Genomic DNA, 18,442 nt, shown 5'->3' with positions numbered 1-18,442 from the left:
CCTGGAGTGGAACCTTGTCAGAATGGGGACAGGTAAGCCTACAAGAAGACCCTAACTGGAACTAGGATACCTGTGCTGTTTTATGGAGGGGAGGTGTGGAGGGAAAAGAAAGAGGCACCACTTACTTTCCTAATATCATCTAGACATGTGATTTCAGGAGACAGCCCTCCATGCACACACAGAAACTGCTGGTTCAAAAGGGCAGCAAGAGGAAGACAGTCAAATGTATCCATGCATGCATCATACACCCGCTCGGAGTACTTGATTCGACCTGCAGGAAACAGAAGCAAGAGAACTGCAATGACTTATGCAAACTATAAAAGATAAAAAATAAAAAGGCTCCCAGAAAACTGCCAGTCATCTGGACTTAAGAAATACAACTGCCTTGCCTCTTCCTCTCTCTAAGCCAGGACTTTTCCTCCTTTCCTGCTTCGGAGACTTTCCACACCAACATGTCTGCCAAGGAACTGCAGTACATCTCCTGTAGACTCCTTGTCCATTGCAGAAGCTTCTTGGACATGTTCTATGGTGTACATGTAGTTCACATAGAATTGTAGCCATCTATGCTAGGCTTCACCATAGAGTTGCTATATTTCAAACAGTGAATATCTAGACAGAAAACTGTATGTCCTGGAAATTCCGGACTCCGAACTGGGAGTGAACAACAGAACGTACTCTCTAGCACGGGTACCAACTTGAATAGAATATTTGGGGGGCAGGTAAGCCCCACATAATCAATCAATCCATCAATCCATCAATCAATGATACAGCACACACACACCATTTGAATGGCAATGCCCATCAACTTGGGGGGGGGTGCCTGGCCCCCTCAAACATTTTATTGGGTGGGCAAAGGGATCTTGACTCCTAAATGTTAGCTCCTATGCTCTCTAGTCCTGCTTCTGCACAGGAGAAGATGGGACAAGCCATCTTCCAGGAAAACTTGGTTACCTGGACTGATTCTCCCACTGAGGAGCATCTGATGAGCTTCCAAGAAACAATTTCAAAACCACTGTCCTGAGCAAGGCTTTCCTGCAGACTCCGGAAGTAGTTAGGGTTTTCTAGGCCTGCTCTAAGTTAGATATGTATTATACATCTTATATTATCTTTATACAACTGATTAGGTGAATTAGTATCTTTAAAATTTGTCATGAAAAGCAGCCCTTGCAAAGACTGCAAATTTATTTAAAACATTTAGACAAAGAGGCTCCCCAAGTGACCTACTAAAGTCAGTCCAGACACCAGTTATTCAACTTACAGCTCTTATAACACAAAGCAATATATTGGTAGGGTTGCCATACATCTGGAAATTCCTGAACACATCTGGAATACTGCAGTCGAAAGCAGTGTCCATGTGGAAATCACAAAAATGTCCGGGAAAATCCAGATGTATGGCAACCCACGTTGGCAGTGCCGTTTTTGGAGATTAAAGATAGCTCAAAAGCTTCTCTCTTTTTTTGCGAATTTGCCAAAAAGGCTCAACAACTTTTTTGTCTTGATTTTCACTGTTTGAAATATATATTGGTATCATAAATAGTGTTAAAAGTGTTGTTTACTCTCTTCTGTAGACTATAAGACCCAGAAAGGCAACTAAAGCCAAGGGCAGCTTTCAAAACAAAGAAAGATTTCTTCCCATAAAGTACCTGGCTAATCAGGATAATGTATATATTAAAGTTTGTATATACTCTAGAAGCATAATGATGACTGACAATACAAATCCAGATACCTGGGCTTGTATCTTTTGGTTATGGCATCATCCTTTTAGAAAATGCACTACTTCTTGAAAATTAAGCTTCTGAAGGATTAAAATAAGAATATGGACTATCTTTACAATTACTTCCAAAACATGAGGCTCTCTTGCACATATGGCCACTGTACTTCCAGCTTTTCCTGGAATAAGGCAAACTGTACATGGACTGGGTAAAAGCTAAAAGCAAACATGCACCTCAGATGTGGCATGGTATTAGGAGAGAGAAGGGAGAACAAAGCAAGTACAAGAAATATGAACAAGAAGTTCTACACAACAGCTGTTGATCTGTCTGCCAGTTGCCCCTTCCTGTTTCCTTTTACAGGAGCTGATGGAAGCCTGGAGCAGGGAAGTTCAAACAGGGGAACTTGTATTCCAAGGCAGAAAGGGCAAATGTGATAAGGAGGTACAAAGCAAGTAATGGATGACAGAGAAAAAGGATATACTGTTGTGGGAGGATGAGGGCCTTAAATGTAGAGTCTCAGAGTTTGAAGTTGATACGCACAGTCAGAGAACCAGCACAACATATTTAATGAGAAGAGGAACTGTAATGAAGGGAGAAAAACTAACTTTTAGCACTGACATTCTGAAACTGAGAAGCAAAGTGACCAGTCTCCCCTTTGCACCATCACCATCCAGTCTATAAAAAAACTAACAAAGGTCTGCCCATTTAACTTCACACACACTTACACGAGGTGATTGGGTTTCACTCAATCTGTGTTAAAAAGGGAAAGCCCTCAATTTCCATCCAACTCTGATTCCAGCTGCACAATTTGGAACTGAAAGCTCTTGGCTATAATTACAGCATGTTGGATCCCTAAATTGATGGGAGTGGGAGGGACAACTTGCATGGAGTCAGACTGCTGGGGAGACAGTGCCATAGGAACAGTGCTCACAGCCTCTCTGCTCTGTGGAATTTAAAACTCCCCTTCCATGCATATTGGAGGAGGGCAAGGACATACTGGATGCTTTCACACCAACATCCATAGCTTTTCCTAACCAGATGCACAGCCTACCCCAGTCATCCCATACTTACATTCTTGTTTAAAGGTGAAGTATTCTGTGAGGTGCCTGCACTCGTGGTTCCCTCGGAGCAGGAAAAGTGTTTTGGGGTGGTTTATCTTTAAACTCCATAAATACAGCACACACTACAAGAGAGTGATTGAAGGCAGCATATTAGAAAATTCATTTGCAGAGAATTGCACTTTGGAACTTTCTGGAAATAAGCCCAAGGAGCTGGATTTCCAGAAAGGAAGAAAGCTCGATTCCACAAGGTCCTGCTGCAAAGAGCTCACAGTGGAAACATAGAAAGCTGCCTTATACTGGTCAGACATTTTGTCCATCTAGCCAGGTAGACTTACCTGTGTCTCAGAGATAGGTCCTTCATATCACTGGCTACCTGATCCTTCTAACTGGAGACACCAGGGACTGAAACAAGGACCTTCAATATCCAACTGCATGGCCAACTTTTTTGGCAAGTGTGCCAACATGAGATCATAAAATCACAGTATTGTAGAGTTGGAAAGGACCACGAGGGTCATCTAGCCCAACCTCCTGCAATGCACAAATATTTTGCCCAGTGTGGGGCTTGAAACCCTGACCCTGAGATTGAGAGTCTAATGTTCTGCCAACTAAGCTATAACAGTGTCCTCCTAAGTCAGCTTTGCCTCTAGCTCCAGCCCATGCAGATTTGCCCCCACCTCCAATATCCTGGGGTGGCCTGTCCTCCTAATTCACTGAGCCACCAAGTTGGCACACCAGTGCAGCACAGGAATGGCAAGCAGGACTGTACATCTAACTGTGCCAAAGCCAAGTCCAGCGATCCTCCTCCCCAGGTAGGCCACAAACTCTTGCTGCCTCTGCTAACTTGTGGCATCCATGCTTCAGGGAGGACATCCAGCACATACTTTTAAAAACAAACAAAGAATGCTCTTGTTGTCGTTTAGTCGTGTCCGACCCCATGGACCAGAGCACGCCAGGCACTTCTGTCTTCCACTGCCTCCCGCAGTTTGGTCAGACTCATGCTGGTAGCTTCAAAGACACTATCCAACCATCTCGTCCTCTGTCGTCCCCTTCTCCTTGTGCCCTCAACCTTTCCCAACATCAGGGTCTTTTCCAGGGAGTCTTCTCTTCTCATGAGGTGGCCAAAGTATTGGAGCCTCAGCTTCAGGATCTGTCCTTCCAGTGAGCACTCAGGGCTGATTTCCTTCAGAATGGGTGTGTTTGATCTTCTGGCAGTCCATGGGACTCTCAAGAGTCTCCTCCAGCACCATAATTCAAAAGCATCAATTCTTCGGCGATCAGCCTTCTTTATGGTCCAACTCTCACTTCCATACATCACTACTGGAAAAACCATAGCTTTTACTATACGGACCTTTGTTGGCAAGGTGATGTCTCTACTTTTTAAGATGCTGTCTAGGTTTGTCATTGCTTTTCTCCCAAGAAGCAGGCGTCTTTTAATTTCGTGGCTGCTGTCACCATCTGCAGTGATTATGGAGCCCAAGAAAGTAAAATCTCTCGAGGACTTCCGGGTTGGCGCCAGCGCCGAATGGCGGATTCCCTCCGAGCTCCGGAGGGAATCTGCTCTACAGGGGTCGGGTCCTGCCGCGCCGGCGACGCGGGGACCCTCAAAAACCACGGGCGCGGAAGCCTGTGGACTTGGTGACTTGGCGGGCACCGTTAGCGCCCTCCCGACCCGCGAAGGAGCCTTTTTAAAGGCTACGGAGCGGGGGACGGGGAGCGGCGTGGTGCTGTGAGTCCTCTGCTTCCCCTGCCGAGCGAAGCCGCATGCCATTCGACGGAGAGCGCTGACTTCTTCTTCTGAAAATCTGGACTAAAAACTTAAAACAACAACCCGTGAGTAATTTGGAAATCGGATTAAAAAATTTTCTTTCTGGATTCGGCATGAGCGGGGGAGGTGTAAAGAGGAAGTCCGTCTCCCCCCCATTGTAAACATTTTAAAGCAAGGATTAGACAACTAAGGTCGAGAGAAGAGTTTCTTCTTTTTTTCGGATAAAAGTTATTAATTGCATGGATTGACAATATAAGTAATTGCGCTGGAGGAGAAGAGTTAATTTTTTGACTAAAGTGCCACCCCTCACGGGACCGGGAGTGATCCGCGAGAGGAGCCTGCTGAGGAGACACAGAAGATTTTGACAGCTGTCAAACTAGCTGTCAAAGTCGGAAAAATAGAGAACTTTATTTCTGACGTTCTTGCCGGTTACACTGGATATATAGTTACAAGTTGCTGAAAATAAATAAGGATTGAAACAAATTAACTTGGCTTTTGGGTTGGAAGTGAAAGGAATACTGAACAACCAGAATCCCTCTAGAGGGGGTTCAGGGACACTACAAGAATGGAAATAGGCCGGAAAATACTAGCTGACCTGGACAAGGTTGCTTTTCTCATGGGAAAGTTGCGAAGGATGTACGAGCAAGGTCATATTTTGTCTACAAGTGCCATAACTTTTAAGTCAACAGCAAATGTATCTACTGAGTTGGAAAAGGACTTGATATACAAAACCCAGGCAGCAGAACAAGAAAAGAACCTAGAAAAAATTGAGGAAGTGGAAGAAATGGAAGAAGAGATACACGCTGAACAGAAGGAGCAGGAAGGAGGGGCTGCAATGCTGCAGGAGGCAAAGGTGAGCCGGAGGCCTGTCAAGATGGATACAAAGGAAAATAAAGACTGGACGAGGAAAACTTGGTTCGAGCTTAAAGATGAGGAATGGAAAGATCTCCTTTTGTGGGGATCTGAAGACATATGGACTATAAATTTGATTAAGGTGGAAGCTGGAGCTTTTGAGACATTTGGACTTGAAAGGAGTATAAAACAAAATTTGAGCTCCACCTTTAAACATGGAGGTCTGGCTGGAAGGAATATGGACATTATAGGGATAGTGCCCCTCCGAGCCTTTGTGTCAAATATAAAGGACCTTCAAAGAAACCGGCAGAGAGGGACTGTGAGAGATTTAAGGGCCTCAGACGTGAGGTCGCCAGGCTGATAGCAGATGGACTAATGGACAATGGCTTTGGGATCGAAACCGGGGAAGGGAGGGTAGGGTTTGGATTCAAAGGGGGTTTGATATTTTTTTTTTACCTTGTTTTAATTTTGTGTTGTAATGAGTATAAAAATTGGGGAATCCATGGAAGGGAAACTGGGTGGACCTTAGAAGAATTTTTTCTTTTAAGTATAAATGATTGATGTATATAAGTTAAAAGCTGATACGTAAATTGAATTAAATATAATAACAAAGTAAGGTTAAAATTTTAGAGATAAGAACTTGTTGGATAAATATCTGGACATGGAATACAAGAAGGGGAGGTGAGGGGAAGTTCTGGAAAAAAAGTTATCGAAAAGTTGGATTGTAAAGGGGGAAATTTTCTTTTTTGTTCTTTGTTCTTTTTATTTTTTGTACTACTTGAAACTTTAATAAATATTATTTAAAAAAAAAGAAAAGAAAGTAAAATCTCTCACTGCCTCCATTTCTTCCCCTTCTATTTGCCAGGAGGTGATGGGACCAGTGGCCATGATCTTCGTTTTTTTGATGTTGAGCTTCAGACCATATTTTGCGCTCTCCTCTTTCACCCTCAATAAAAGGTTCTTTAATTCCTCCTCACTTTCTGCCATCAAGGTTGTGTCATCTGCATATCTGAGGTTGTTGATATTTCTTCCAGCAATCTTAATTCCGGCTTGGGATTCATCCAGCCCAGCCTTTCGCATGATGAATTCTGCATATAAGTTAAATAAGCAGGGAGACAATGTACAGCCTTGTCGTACTCCTTTCCCAATTTTGAACCAATCCGTTGTTCCATATCCAGTTCTAACTGTAGATTCTTGTCCCACATAGAGATTTCTCAGGAGACAGATAAGGTGATCAGGCACTCCCATTTCTTTAAGAACTTGCCATAGTTTGCTGTGGTCGACACAGTCAAAGGCTTTTGCATAGTCAATGAAGCAGAAGTAGATGTCTTTCTGGAACTCTCTAGCTTTCTCCATAATCCAGCGCATGTTTGCAATTTGGTCTCTGGTTCCTCTGCCTCTTCTAAATCCAGCTTGCACTTCTGGGAGTTCTCGGTCCACATACTGCTTGAGCCTTCCTTGTAGAATTTTAAGCATAACCTTGCTAGTGTGTGAAATGAGTGCAATTGTGCGGTAGTTGGAGCATTCTTTAGCACTGCCCTTCTTTGGGATTGGGATGTAGACTGATCTTCTCCAATCCTCTGGCCACTGCTGAGTTTTCCAAACTTGCTGGCATATTGAGTGTAGCACCTTAACAGCACCATCTTTTAAAATTTTAAATAGTTCAGCTGGAATACCATCACTTCCACTGGCCTTGTTATTTGCAGTGCTTTCTAAGGCCCATTTGACTTCACTCTCCAGGATGTCTGGCTCAAGGTCAGCAACCACACTACCTGGGGTGTACGAGACATCCATATCTTTCTGGTATAATTCCTCTGTGTATTCTTGCCACCTCTTCTTGATGTCTTCTGCTTCTGTTAGGTCCTTACCACTTTTGTCCTTTATTATGGTAATCTTTGAACGAAATGTTCCTTTCATATCTCCAATTTTCTTGATCAGATCTTTGGTTCTTCCCATTCTGTTGTTTTCTTCCATTTCTTTGCATTGCTCGTTTAAGAAGGCCTTCTTGTCTCTCCTTCCTATTTTTTGGAAATCTGCATTCAATTTCCTGTATCTTTCTCTATCTCCCTCGCATTTTGCTTGCCTTCTCTCCCCCGCTATTTGTAAGGCATCATTGGACAGCCACTTTACTTTCTTGCACTTCCTTTTCATTGGAATGGTTTTCGTTGCTGCCTCCTGTATAATGTTGCGAGCCTCCATCCATAGTTCTTCAGGCACTCTGTCCAGCAAATCTAAATCCTTAAACCTGTTCCTCACTTCCACTGTGTATTCATAAGGGATTTGATTTAGATTGTATCTTACCGGCCCAGTGGTTTTTCCTACTTTCTTCAGTTTAAGCTTTAATTTTGCTATAAGAAGCTGATGATCTGAGCCACAGTCAGCTCCAGGTCTTGTTTTTGCTGACTGTATAGAGCTTCTCCATCTTTGGCTGCAGAGAATATAATCAATCTGATTTCAATGCTGCCCATCTGGTGATGTCCATGTGTAGAGTCGTCTCTTGTGTTGTTGGAAAAGAGTGTTTGTGATGACCAGCTTGTTCTCTTGGCAGAACTCTATTAGCCTTTGCCCTGCTTCATTTTGCTCTTTTTCCTTAATTTTATAACCAAAACCCAAAAACTTCTTCCTTTAAAAGTTCACTTCTATTATATATCTAGGAAGTAAAGGTGTAAAAACCCAATTTTGTAGAGGAATGGACAAAAGCTGCTGGAATTCTTGAGCAACATCTCTTTAGAATCAAACATAGCTGCAAACAATGACCCACAGATTTTTCTTCTCTGTCATAACTCTTAGAATGGAGACACCAATGCAGATAAAGAGTACAGGCAACTTTTGGGTAATGGTAAACGAAAGATAGGTGGGTTGTGATTATCAAGTTTAACAGACCCTCTAAAGAAAGAAAGAAAGAAAGAAAGAAAGAAAGAAAGAAAGAAAGAAAGAAAGAAAGAAAGAAAGAAAAGGCATGCAGCTTCATTAAAGGACTGGAAGCAGGAATGGCCACTTTTGCTCCTCCATCAGAGATGGAGTTCTCTCTGTATGGACTACAGTCCACATTCAGACCCTCCATTGGTCCCTATTTTCCAGGGACAGTCCCAGATTTACAGAAACCATCCTGGTTTCTGATTTGATCCCAGGATATCCTGCTTTTCCTTAGGACATTCCAATTTTCATTGGAGAAATGTTGGAGGGTATGGAGTTATGTGATTCCTGAGCTAAGGAGATAAGTAACTACACATCCTTTAGAAGATATATGAAGGCAGCAAAGATTTTTAATGTTTTATTGTGTTTTTATATATGTTGGAAGCCACCCAGAGTGGTTGGAGCAACCCAGTCAGGTGGGTGATGTATAAATAATGAAATAATAATAATAATTGAATAGGATGTCCCTGTTGGAGGTTATGCACATCATGGGGCTGCTCTGTTTTAGACAGATTAATGGAGAAGATGAATTCTGAAAGCTAGGGTTCCAGGGCCTTCGAGGACACAGGCAGAAACAGGAAAGGGGGAAAGTATCTTACACTTCCTCCAAAATAGTGGAGAGGTCCTTCTTTGGCCATGTTTTGAATGGGAAAAGGGCAACAGTGTTTACAGACCAGATTTCCTGTTTAATTTTGAAGCTTTAATGATCTCACTTTAGAGTAGTAACCTTGGCAGCTACTCACAGAAGACAAAATAAAACACAGGATTCCATTGATGCAGCGATTTAGGGGCATCATGTCCCCCTGCTCTGCAAAAAAGTAGAAATGAGTGCACAGTGCTTTTTTGAGCCAGAGCGCAGTGGACACTGCGAGAGCCTTGACCTGCTGTCGCCACTCCTATCCAGGTTTCCACACACCCTTGCCTTGCTCCACTTTCCTGCCTGCCTCCCTCCCTCTCTGGCTTCCTCCTCCTCCTATTTATTTATTTATTTAGGTTTGGTTTTGGTTTCCTTCCTGTGAGGTGCTTGTGAGATGTTCTGCTTTAGGTTCAACTACCCCTTTGTCCTCCCCTCCCTCCTATTTTATTTCCCCACTTTCTATGCTTCCCCTTCTCTTTCCGCCTCCCTCAGAGGTTGGCTGGCTCCAGCCAGGTGGCCTCTGCCCACTCCCCTCTGCTGATGGCACCACTAGGCACTGATCACTGCAAGGGGTATACTATTTCTGTCCAGGAGGAGTCATATTGATGGAAAGCCACAGATATCACTTGGGCATTCAAAGACAGAGCCAGATCTAATAATACAGTGGTGCCCCGCAAGACGAAAAACTCGCAAGACGAAAAACTCGCTAGACGAAAGGGTTTTCCGTTTTTTGAGTCGTTCTGCAAGACGAATTTCCCTATGGGCTTGCTTCGCAAGACAAAACATCTTGTGAGTTCTTGCGAGTTTGTTTCCTTTTTCTTAAAGCCGCTAAGCCGTTAATAGCCGCTAAGCCGCTAATAGCCGTGCTTCGCAAGACGAAAAAACCGCAAGACGGAGAGACTCGCGGAACGGATTAATTTCGTCTTGCGAGGCACCACTGTATGTCCAAGCTGCAAATCTGATGTTTTGGAAGGGTGGGGGTGGGCAATCCAAAACAGGCTGAAAAATACATCCCAGCTTCATTGAACTACCTGCAACAGAATATCTGCAGTCAGCTGCCTTGGCCACTGGGTAAGATGCTTCATTTGTAAGTTGTGTGTCTATGTTTAGTACTGGCTATGAAGTAGACAATACTAGATTATATGGACCAATGATCTGACTAAGCATAAAGCACTTAATACACTCATATATGTTCAGAACAATATACATGCCAACAGAGTTGATTGTTAAGCCAAACAAAGGCAGAGACACTGGTCCAAGGCCACCGAGAGAGGGTCATGGCCAAGAGGGATTTGAACCTGAGTCCTCCAGCTGCAAGTCCAACTATCAGAGCATGATAGGTAAAGGTAAAGGTAAAGGTACCCCTGCCCGTACGGGCCAGTCTTGCCAGACTCTGGGGTTGTGCGCCCATCTCACTTAAGAGGCCGGGGGCCAGCGCTGTCCGGAGACACTTCTGGGTCACGTGGCCAGCGTGACATCGCTGCTCTGGCGAGCCAGAGCCGCACACGGAAACGCTGTTTACCTTCCCGCCAGTAAGCGGTCCCTATTTATCTACTTGCACCCGGGGGTGCTTTCGAACTGCTAGGTTGGCAGGCGCTGGGACCGAGCAACGGGAGCGCACCCCGCCGCGGGGATTCGAACCACCGGCCTTTCGATCGGCAAGCCCTAGGCGCTGAGGCTTTTACTCACAGCGCCACCCGCGTCCCTACATCAGAGCATGATACTCTACTATAAATGTTCATAGCAGTGCAGGTAACTCCTTCGCATTGACAACACTGGTCTTGCCCCTCCCTCCCAGCTCTGCATCCTGCTTCCTGGCTGCCTGCATCAGGGTGCAATTATAAAAATTACATCCTGTTTTATTTTGTTTGGTCATTAACATCAACTGCTCAGGCAGATGCTCCCTAGTATCCCCAACCCAGTTGTACAAACTCAAACTGCGATATCCAAGGCCCATGAAAGCTCTCTCACACACACCACCCGTGTTGCAAAGTGGAACAAGCAACAGCAGGAGCCAAGTATAACAGAAACTCTTGAAAATCTGTGATAAGAGATCATGCCTGTCCACAAAAACGAGGTTCTTCCATATCTGAGATTGCCCCAGCTAGTTTCTTTCTTTCTTTCTTTCTTTCTTTCTTTCTTTCTTTCTTTCTGGCAGTCAGGTCCTGTTATTACAAGCCTTGACAAAAACCGTAAATACTTAGGTAATGTTGCCTTGTATTTGCCAATACATTTTCTCTCTTCCAAGCCTACTGTCTGGCTTCCATCTCAATATTAGAAGCCAGTTCTAAACACACCTAAGCAGAAAATCTTTCATTCAAGGCAGAGAGAAGTTATTTTGCAGGATGCAGGAGGAAAAGGCATATCTCCATGCACAGAAGTGAAGTAAAGCTTCTCAATTCCATTTTATCAAGTGACATTTGGAGCAGCCCCCGCGTGTACTAATCAAAGCCCACCTTGCTTTGTGAAAGATGAATACCTGCTTGGTAGAAAAGGAACAAGCCTTTCACAGCTCTCTCTCCATTCTGGGCTGGGGGGGAGGAGGAGGGCCAAGAATAGCATGAAAGGGCCGCATGCTGACAGCGTACAAAGGATGGCGATTTCAAGCAACTCCCAAGGATTCCAAATACTAGTTTGTGCAGCATTTCCCTGTAATATTTCCTTGTACCATACTGCATATAATTTCCAAGTGGCACTTCAAACAATCATCTCAGCGCAATCATCTCCACCCCCTCCACAAATCCCAACAGCTCAGCACAATTTTATCTCTCTCACCACCACCACCCCAAAGTTCCTAGCAGCTCATTAAAGCCACCTTCTCTCACTAAATACAGAGGTAGGAAACATGAAGGTTTCCTCAGAGGACCTTTGGAAGCCTACAGCTCCCTTTGAATCTTGAGAATTCCAGCTTTCAATTCTTTAAAAAAATAAAAGTTCTAAAAGTCACAAATGGTGTTGCCAATGAAATTGTGCATAAAACAAAATTTGAGGCAAATAAATGATGATGATGATAATAATAATTTTTTATTTATATCCCACCCTCCCAAGCCGAAGCCGGTCTCAGGGCGGCTAACAACAATAAAATAATACAACATTCTAAAATCTGAGATGTGAGAGAAATTCTGAGGAAAGTCAGTGAGGACAAGTGTGCTAGCACTGTCTCTGTCCTGTTGTCTCTTCCATCAATCTTCACTTGTGGAAAGCGCCACCAGGAAAGCTTCCTGCCATCCATGGAGGTTCCCTGTGCATTTTAAAACTCTGGAAAATCAGTGTTCCAAAACATGCAGTGAGCCTCAAGGGATACCAGACACTCCTCACATCAAGGTGTTGCCCTCTGTGACTTGAGAGCAGAGCTATCCTGCTTGTCCTCAAGGCCTCCTTCATGTTCTTCATACACTGGATTGCTAATGCCTGAAGAGTGTACATTAATTTCAACAAAGCGCAAGCGTACAGGTGGGGGTTACGTTCACAGGTACCGTGCACATATGTGAAATCGTGCTTAGTGGGAACATGATCTAAATAGCCTGTAAACACCCTCTAAATCACTTGTTGCTTCTTGGGTTTCTCAGCGCCTGGGAAGATGATGATACCTTGCGTTTGGGTGTCATCTCAAAAAAATCCTCCTAAAACTCCCTCCAAACCTCATGGGACTGCAAACACAAAGGCAAGATGTTTTCCTGCTCTTTTCGGGCCATTTTTGCTATTTTCACACTTTTCTGGAGTTTAAATCAATTTATTTAATTATTTCCCAGCATCACACACAAGTTGAATATGCGTAAGTGGGGAGACACCTGTAAGTCAAAACTATAGGTTGCTAAAAGTTACGACAGAGTGAACATCTTTTTCTGTGAAGGGCTGCATTCTTCATAGAGTTGGAGGCAAATGTGTTGCTAATTAACTAAATCAGATACACAGACCACCTTGCCTCAATTTTTTCCATAGTTACCTCAGACTGCAATTCCCAATCCTCTCAAATATACCAGGATTTTTTTAGTTCGACCGACCAATACAGCTATGGTTCTAGAAAGCAAGTAAAAGTAATTCCTTTCTGACATCAGTGTGATATATGCACACACACATGGCAGAAGCCTACTGATTTGTTCACAGACAGCTCTAGGGAGCGTTCTAAAAAAAGCAACACATATTTTATCAAATTAAATAGAGTGGCTGGGGAAACCCAGCCAGATGGTTAATAATAATAATAAAATAATAATAATAATAATAATAATAATAATAATAATAATAATGCCTCTTCCAATTATCCTGAAACTAGACAGAAAGGGGAGATTATTTAAAAAGCCAAGAAAAATGAGGAAGAAACTAAAGGAAAGTAGGAATTCTGATGGGATGGAAGAACAGGGCTGTCTCAGGGGCTCCATCAAATGAGGTCAGGAACTTCAGACTGTCCACCTGTAACTTGAGTCAAGGACATGACAGCAGCTCTTCCAATATTTTGAACTTATCTTAAACTCCAACGATACCAGTGTTCAGACCTTTCAGACATCTGCTGGATTTAATTGCTCAGTGAAGGAAAATATCAAACCAACAACTACTTTAGTGGTGTTGTTGATTGTTACTGTAACTTTTAAAATTGCTAAATTGTTAATTGCTTCAAATTGTTTTGTTAGCCTTTCGAGCTGATTGAGGAAAACTCTAGTAGAAATACAGTGGTACCTTGGTTTTTGAGCATCTTGGAAGCCAAACGTTTTGGTTTTCAAATGCCGAAAACCCGGAAGTAATTGTTTCCATTTTGAACGCTCCTCAGAAGTTGAACGGCTTCCACTGCGTGTTTTTCCATTTTTCCAATTGAACTTGCAGCCAGCTCTTTGCGCCTCAGTTTTTGACGGCTTTGGAAGTCAAACGGTCTTCCGAAACAGAGTACATTCGAGAACTGAAGTACCACTGTATTTAAATGAATAAAGCTAAATGCCTGTAGCCTGTCACCAATCACCTTCTTATATTTATTAACTGTACACCTCACTTTTCCATTAGTATGCTAAAGGCAGGCTGCAAAATAAAAAATGCAACTATGAGATCATAAAGAAGTTAGCAAGCTTTTGAGGCAGCTGAACTTCTTGCTTCCTATGAAGGTAAAGCGTCATAAAGACCATCGCACAGAAAATTTCAGATGCTTTCTAAGTGTTATTATATATCATTAACTAGTTAACAATTAGCCTAAATCCCATCCTCATCAAAGTTGTATAAAGTAATTACTAGGTAAAGGGACCCCTGACCATTAGATCCAGTCGTGACCGACTCTGGGGTTGCGGCGCTCATCTCGCTTTATTGGCCGAGGGAGCCGGCGTACAGCTTCTGGGTCATGGGGCCAGCATGACTAAGCCACTTCTAGTGAACCAGAGCAGTGCACGGAAATGCCGTTTACCTTCCCGCCGGAGCGGTACCTACTGTATTTTTCACTCTATAGGACACACTTTCCCCCCTCCAAAAATGAAGGGGAAATGTGTGCGCGTCCTATGGAGCGAATGCAGGCTCCTTGGCTTCAGCAATAGCAACGCGAAGCCTCCGAAGCGCAGAGGAAGAGCTCCCCCCACGCTCCGGAGGCTTCGCGTTGCTTTCGCTGAAGCTGCCTGAAGCCCCCGGAGCGTAGGGAACTCCCGCTGCGCTCCAGGGGCTTCAGGCAGCTATCCACAAGCCTTCGGAGCGCAGCAGGAGTTCCTGCTGCGCTCCGAAGGCTTGCGGATAGCCGCCTGAAGCCTGGAGAATGAGAGGGGTCGGTGCACACCAATCCCTCTTGCTCTCCAGGCTTCGCTTCGCTGGAGAGGCACTGCACAGTTTTCCCTCTCTGTGCAGCGCCCCTTCAGCGAAGCAGGAGGAGAAATGGAATGGGCTTCGTTTCTCCTGCCACTTCGCTGAAGGGGTGCTGAGCAGAGAGGGGGAGATCCCCCCCCCCTGTTCTCCCCCTCCTATGGTCCGGTGCGTCCTACAGAGCGAAAAATACGGTATTTATCTACTTGCATTTTGATGTGCTTTCAAACTACTAGGTTGGCAGGAGCAGGGACCGAGCAACGGGAGCTCACCCTGTCGTGGGGATTCGAACCACCGACCTTCTGATCTGCAAGTCCTAGGCTCTGTGGTTTAACCCACAGCGCCACCCATGTCTCATAAAGTAATTACTAAAATGATACAAAATGGGAAGTGGGGGGCTGGTACTCCCCCTTTGATGCTGCCAATTGTTATTCTGAGTGATGGCACATGGAGGTGGCTGTCTTTGTTCATTGATGTGCCCTGTATCAATAGCAGAAGTGGCCAAGGGAGGCTAATCCTTGTTCCCTCAATGCTCAAACTATGCAACTGAAATCTAAAAATTAACATAAAACATAACAGAGCCATGATTCCACAGAATTTCTCCTCAACAGAAACTTTCTCAAAAGGTTGTTGGGGTAGATTATGAATATTAGCCTATTAACAACTGAAAGTAGCAACCTCTCTACCCTCACAAATTTTCCACACTATAACTCCTGAATTAACACTACAGCAGTGGTCCACTAGGTCCATGCTCAGAATCCCGGCCTTTAACATGTGATCATGTCTTGTAATTCTTCATCCTCTGTTTCCCTCATGCAGAATGCATAGAACTCAGAGTCTTGTGGCACGGTTACAGCCTAACAAATTAATTGTACCATCAAACACTCAGGGACCAGATTTCATGGGCCTACAAAGCTTTTGCCATCCCAGTTGTGCATTAAAGTCCCACAAGACACTTTGCTATTTCTGCTGTGAGAGTCAAACATGGCTAGCCCCAGAAGTGACAAAGAAAGCATTGGATGGAATGGAAGAGAGCCAAAATGCTATCAGATAAGGAGGTGACTATGCTACCTTGTTAAACAGTTTACTGCATCCTCCTCTGGATTACTGAAACTCCATTCTCCTGCGACTTTCATAGACTGTCACCAGTTCCTCAGTTTTTCTGTATCTGACCATTCCGTTCCATTTGGTGCCCTTTCACTTTTACATCTTTCATTAATTGAAATGGCTTCCGAAATCCATTCCTCTACCTTTGTGAAACAATGCCTATGTAGCCCTGCCATGTGGTATGCCCTTTGGAAATTTTCAAGTGTCACAGCAGAGACTATAACATTTGGGGGGGGGGGGGCGGGGGACCTACATGTACTTGTCAACTTCATTTCACCCAAAGATCACAAACACTTAGGGGATCTGCAACATTTACTAGTAGGAGACAATTCCTCATCCACTAATCATACTAGCTGACAGGAATACCCCACACAATGGTAATAGCCACACACTGGCTCCACTTAACAGAAAGCTAGCAGCCAAAATAATTAAGGGTCAAGTCCAATTCTTTCCAATCACCAAATACCCCAAATATACCCCTAACTCATTTTACTACTCACAATTGCTAAGGTGAAAAGAGGGATATCATTGTAGAGCAGTGGGAGGGAGTTTGGAAACATCCTCAATACATTTAAAACAAAACATGTATTTCCCTCTTCTGGGCCAAGCTTTGGAAGGGAAAAAATGTTTCTGCAAGCTTGCAGCAAACACTTCCTGTAAATGCTGTCATATGGCTAGCACTACTGGAGTTCACTAACCTGACCCCCCTACTCCTTCCCAATAGTTCTGCAACTTTAAAAAATGTTTCCCTTTAATTTAAAAAAGAACAACACAAAGGATGAAAGCAAACATACACATGCCACTTTACAAGAAGGCAAGCAGCCATCTGAACAGCTGACCCAGCATTCAAGCTGATAAACAGCAGACTTCAGATGACGCTAAAAAACTGTAAACGTGGATCAAGGCACCTGGGCACATTGGGACCCTCTGCTGAATAGGACACCCTCATAGTTCCCTGGCTATCACAATTTCCCACCCAACAGGAGCCAGTCTGAATGCAATTAAGGATCCATTCCTGTACAACCCTTCAGAATGCCAGCTGGTAGTAAGAGCAGAAGTATTATTTCCATCTGAATGATAAGTGAGTTGGTGAAGTGATTGTTTCCTCCTCTGCTCACCCCTCCCTAGCTAATTATCCATTTTTGTAGGATTGTTTTAGCAGACTGGAGTCAACTATGAATTCTGAATATATGTTGTCTGGCCTGTGGGACCCCAAAAAAGCACAGAAACATTTAGGCAGTGAAATATTAATAAACTGTATTTAAGCCCAGATTAACCTGAAGATGCATTAGGGCAACTGGAGCTCATAAAGATGTCCAGGGGAGAACAGAAGAGGTACACTTTTATTTTGTTTAGCTATCACACATTTTTACACAACTGAAGCAGTCCATAATGGCATTCAGATGTCTACAGCTTATCATTTTTATTGTATTCTGTAGTTGGGACACCTTTTGGTTGAAAATTGGCCTATATATTTTAATACAAATAACATGCAAAGAAAGAAACAAGTTTCAACACAGACTACTTTATTTGTCCTTAGCAAACTGACAGGTCAGTTGCTCTTGTGCATCATCATTTATTTTTATTTGTGGGAAGGGGGAGGAGCATGGTAGCATTTGGAACGAGGCTTGGCAGACCTGAACCCATAATGTCCTTCACTGCAATCTAGCCACTTCGCCATCATGATTCCTGACCAACATAAAAATAAATTTGTACTGATTTAAAGATAAGCCTTGTTGCATATTAACTCTCTGTAATTGTACTAGACTGCATAAACTACCAAAGCGGAAGAAGAAAAGGTTCCATAGGCTCAGCCCAAACTTTAAAGTGTAATCCCCAAAGGCTCAGTTGAATTGTCACCTCTATACTGAAGTAGCCTCTGTCCACGTAGTCTCCCAGGAAGAGGTAGCGTGTGTTATTGGGTGATCCTCCAACTTCAAACAACTTCATCAGGTCAAAGAACTGCCCATGAATGTCACCACACACTAGGGGAGGAAGGACAGCAAAAAGAGGGACAGGATTACATGCTAAGAACAGAAAGGTCACAGAACCAATAGGGAACATGGTTTTGCTTCAGTCTAAATTGTTGGATTATACTGAGCTCCTGTACTCAAATCTCCAATCTACAAAAACACTTCTTCCCCTTGGAGATATAGAAAGCTTTCTGATCTTGAGCACACTTCAGTGGAAAGAACATGCAACAGGAAACCTGCTGGCTTTAGCAGCCAGTCATTCCAGATGAGCCTCAGAAAACAACAAGCCACAAAATAAAGCATTCTCTGACCTGTGATTGGAGCCTCAACTTCAATCATGGTCTTCTCATGCCTCAGAATGGAGGCTCCATCATTGATTATCTTCAGCGCTGCATCCTCCTCCAGACGCCCTTCTTTCACCAAGTGGTTTCTTAAGACCTCCAGCCTGGGTTTCCCATCCTCAAAAACTTCTTTCAGGGTTAACCGCTGCGTAGGAGGGAAAGGGACAGCTGGAGAGAGACAGAAACACACAAACATTAAGAAGGGAGTTCCTCCAAAGACCAATAAATCTTATAATCGGATTTCAGCAAAGGTTTCTCTAACCTGGGCAACAAGAGAGAGAATGATCAGTTAAGGACCATACTGAAAATTGC

At 43.7% G+C, this 18,442-nt stretch overlaps 1 protein-coding gene across 4 annotated transcripts in view; it reads right to left on the bottom strand.

Annotated features, from left to right (window-relative positions):
• Positions 1 to 18,442, bottom strand: part of PPP3CC (protein phosphatase 3 catalytic subunit gamma) — a 76,494-nt gene that overhangs the window by 22,780 nt on the left and 35,272 nt on the right. For all 4 annotated transcript variants that reach the window (XM_077919396.1, XM_077919397.1, XM_028707628.2 and 1 more), the window contains exons 2-5: positions 18,101 to 18,298; positions 17,677 to 17,801; positions 2,784 to 2,895; positions 126 to 271 (exon numbers count right to left, since the gene is read on the bottom strand). In XM_077919396.1, coding sequence (XP_077775522.1) covers positions 126 to 271; positions 2,784 to 2,895; positions 17,677 to 17,801; positions 18,101 to 18,298 — 581 coding nt within the window. The remainder of the gene's footprint in view (positions 1 to 125; positions 272 to 2,783; positions 2,896 to 17,676; positions 17,802 to 18,100; positions 18,299 to 18,442) is intronic.

Source organism: Podarcis muralis, chromosome 15 (assembly GCF_964188315.1).
Source record: "Podarcis muralis chromosome 15, rPodMur119.hap1.1, whole genome shotgun sequence".
Lineage (NCBI taxonomy): Eukaryota > Metazoa > Chordata > Lepidosauria > Squamata > Lacertidae > Podarcis > Podarcis muralis.
The sequence above is the reverse complement of the archived record's forward strand: the minus strand, read 5'-3'. Positions and strand labels throughout refer to the sequence as shown.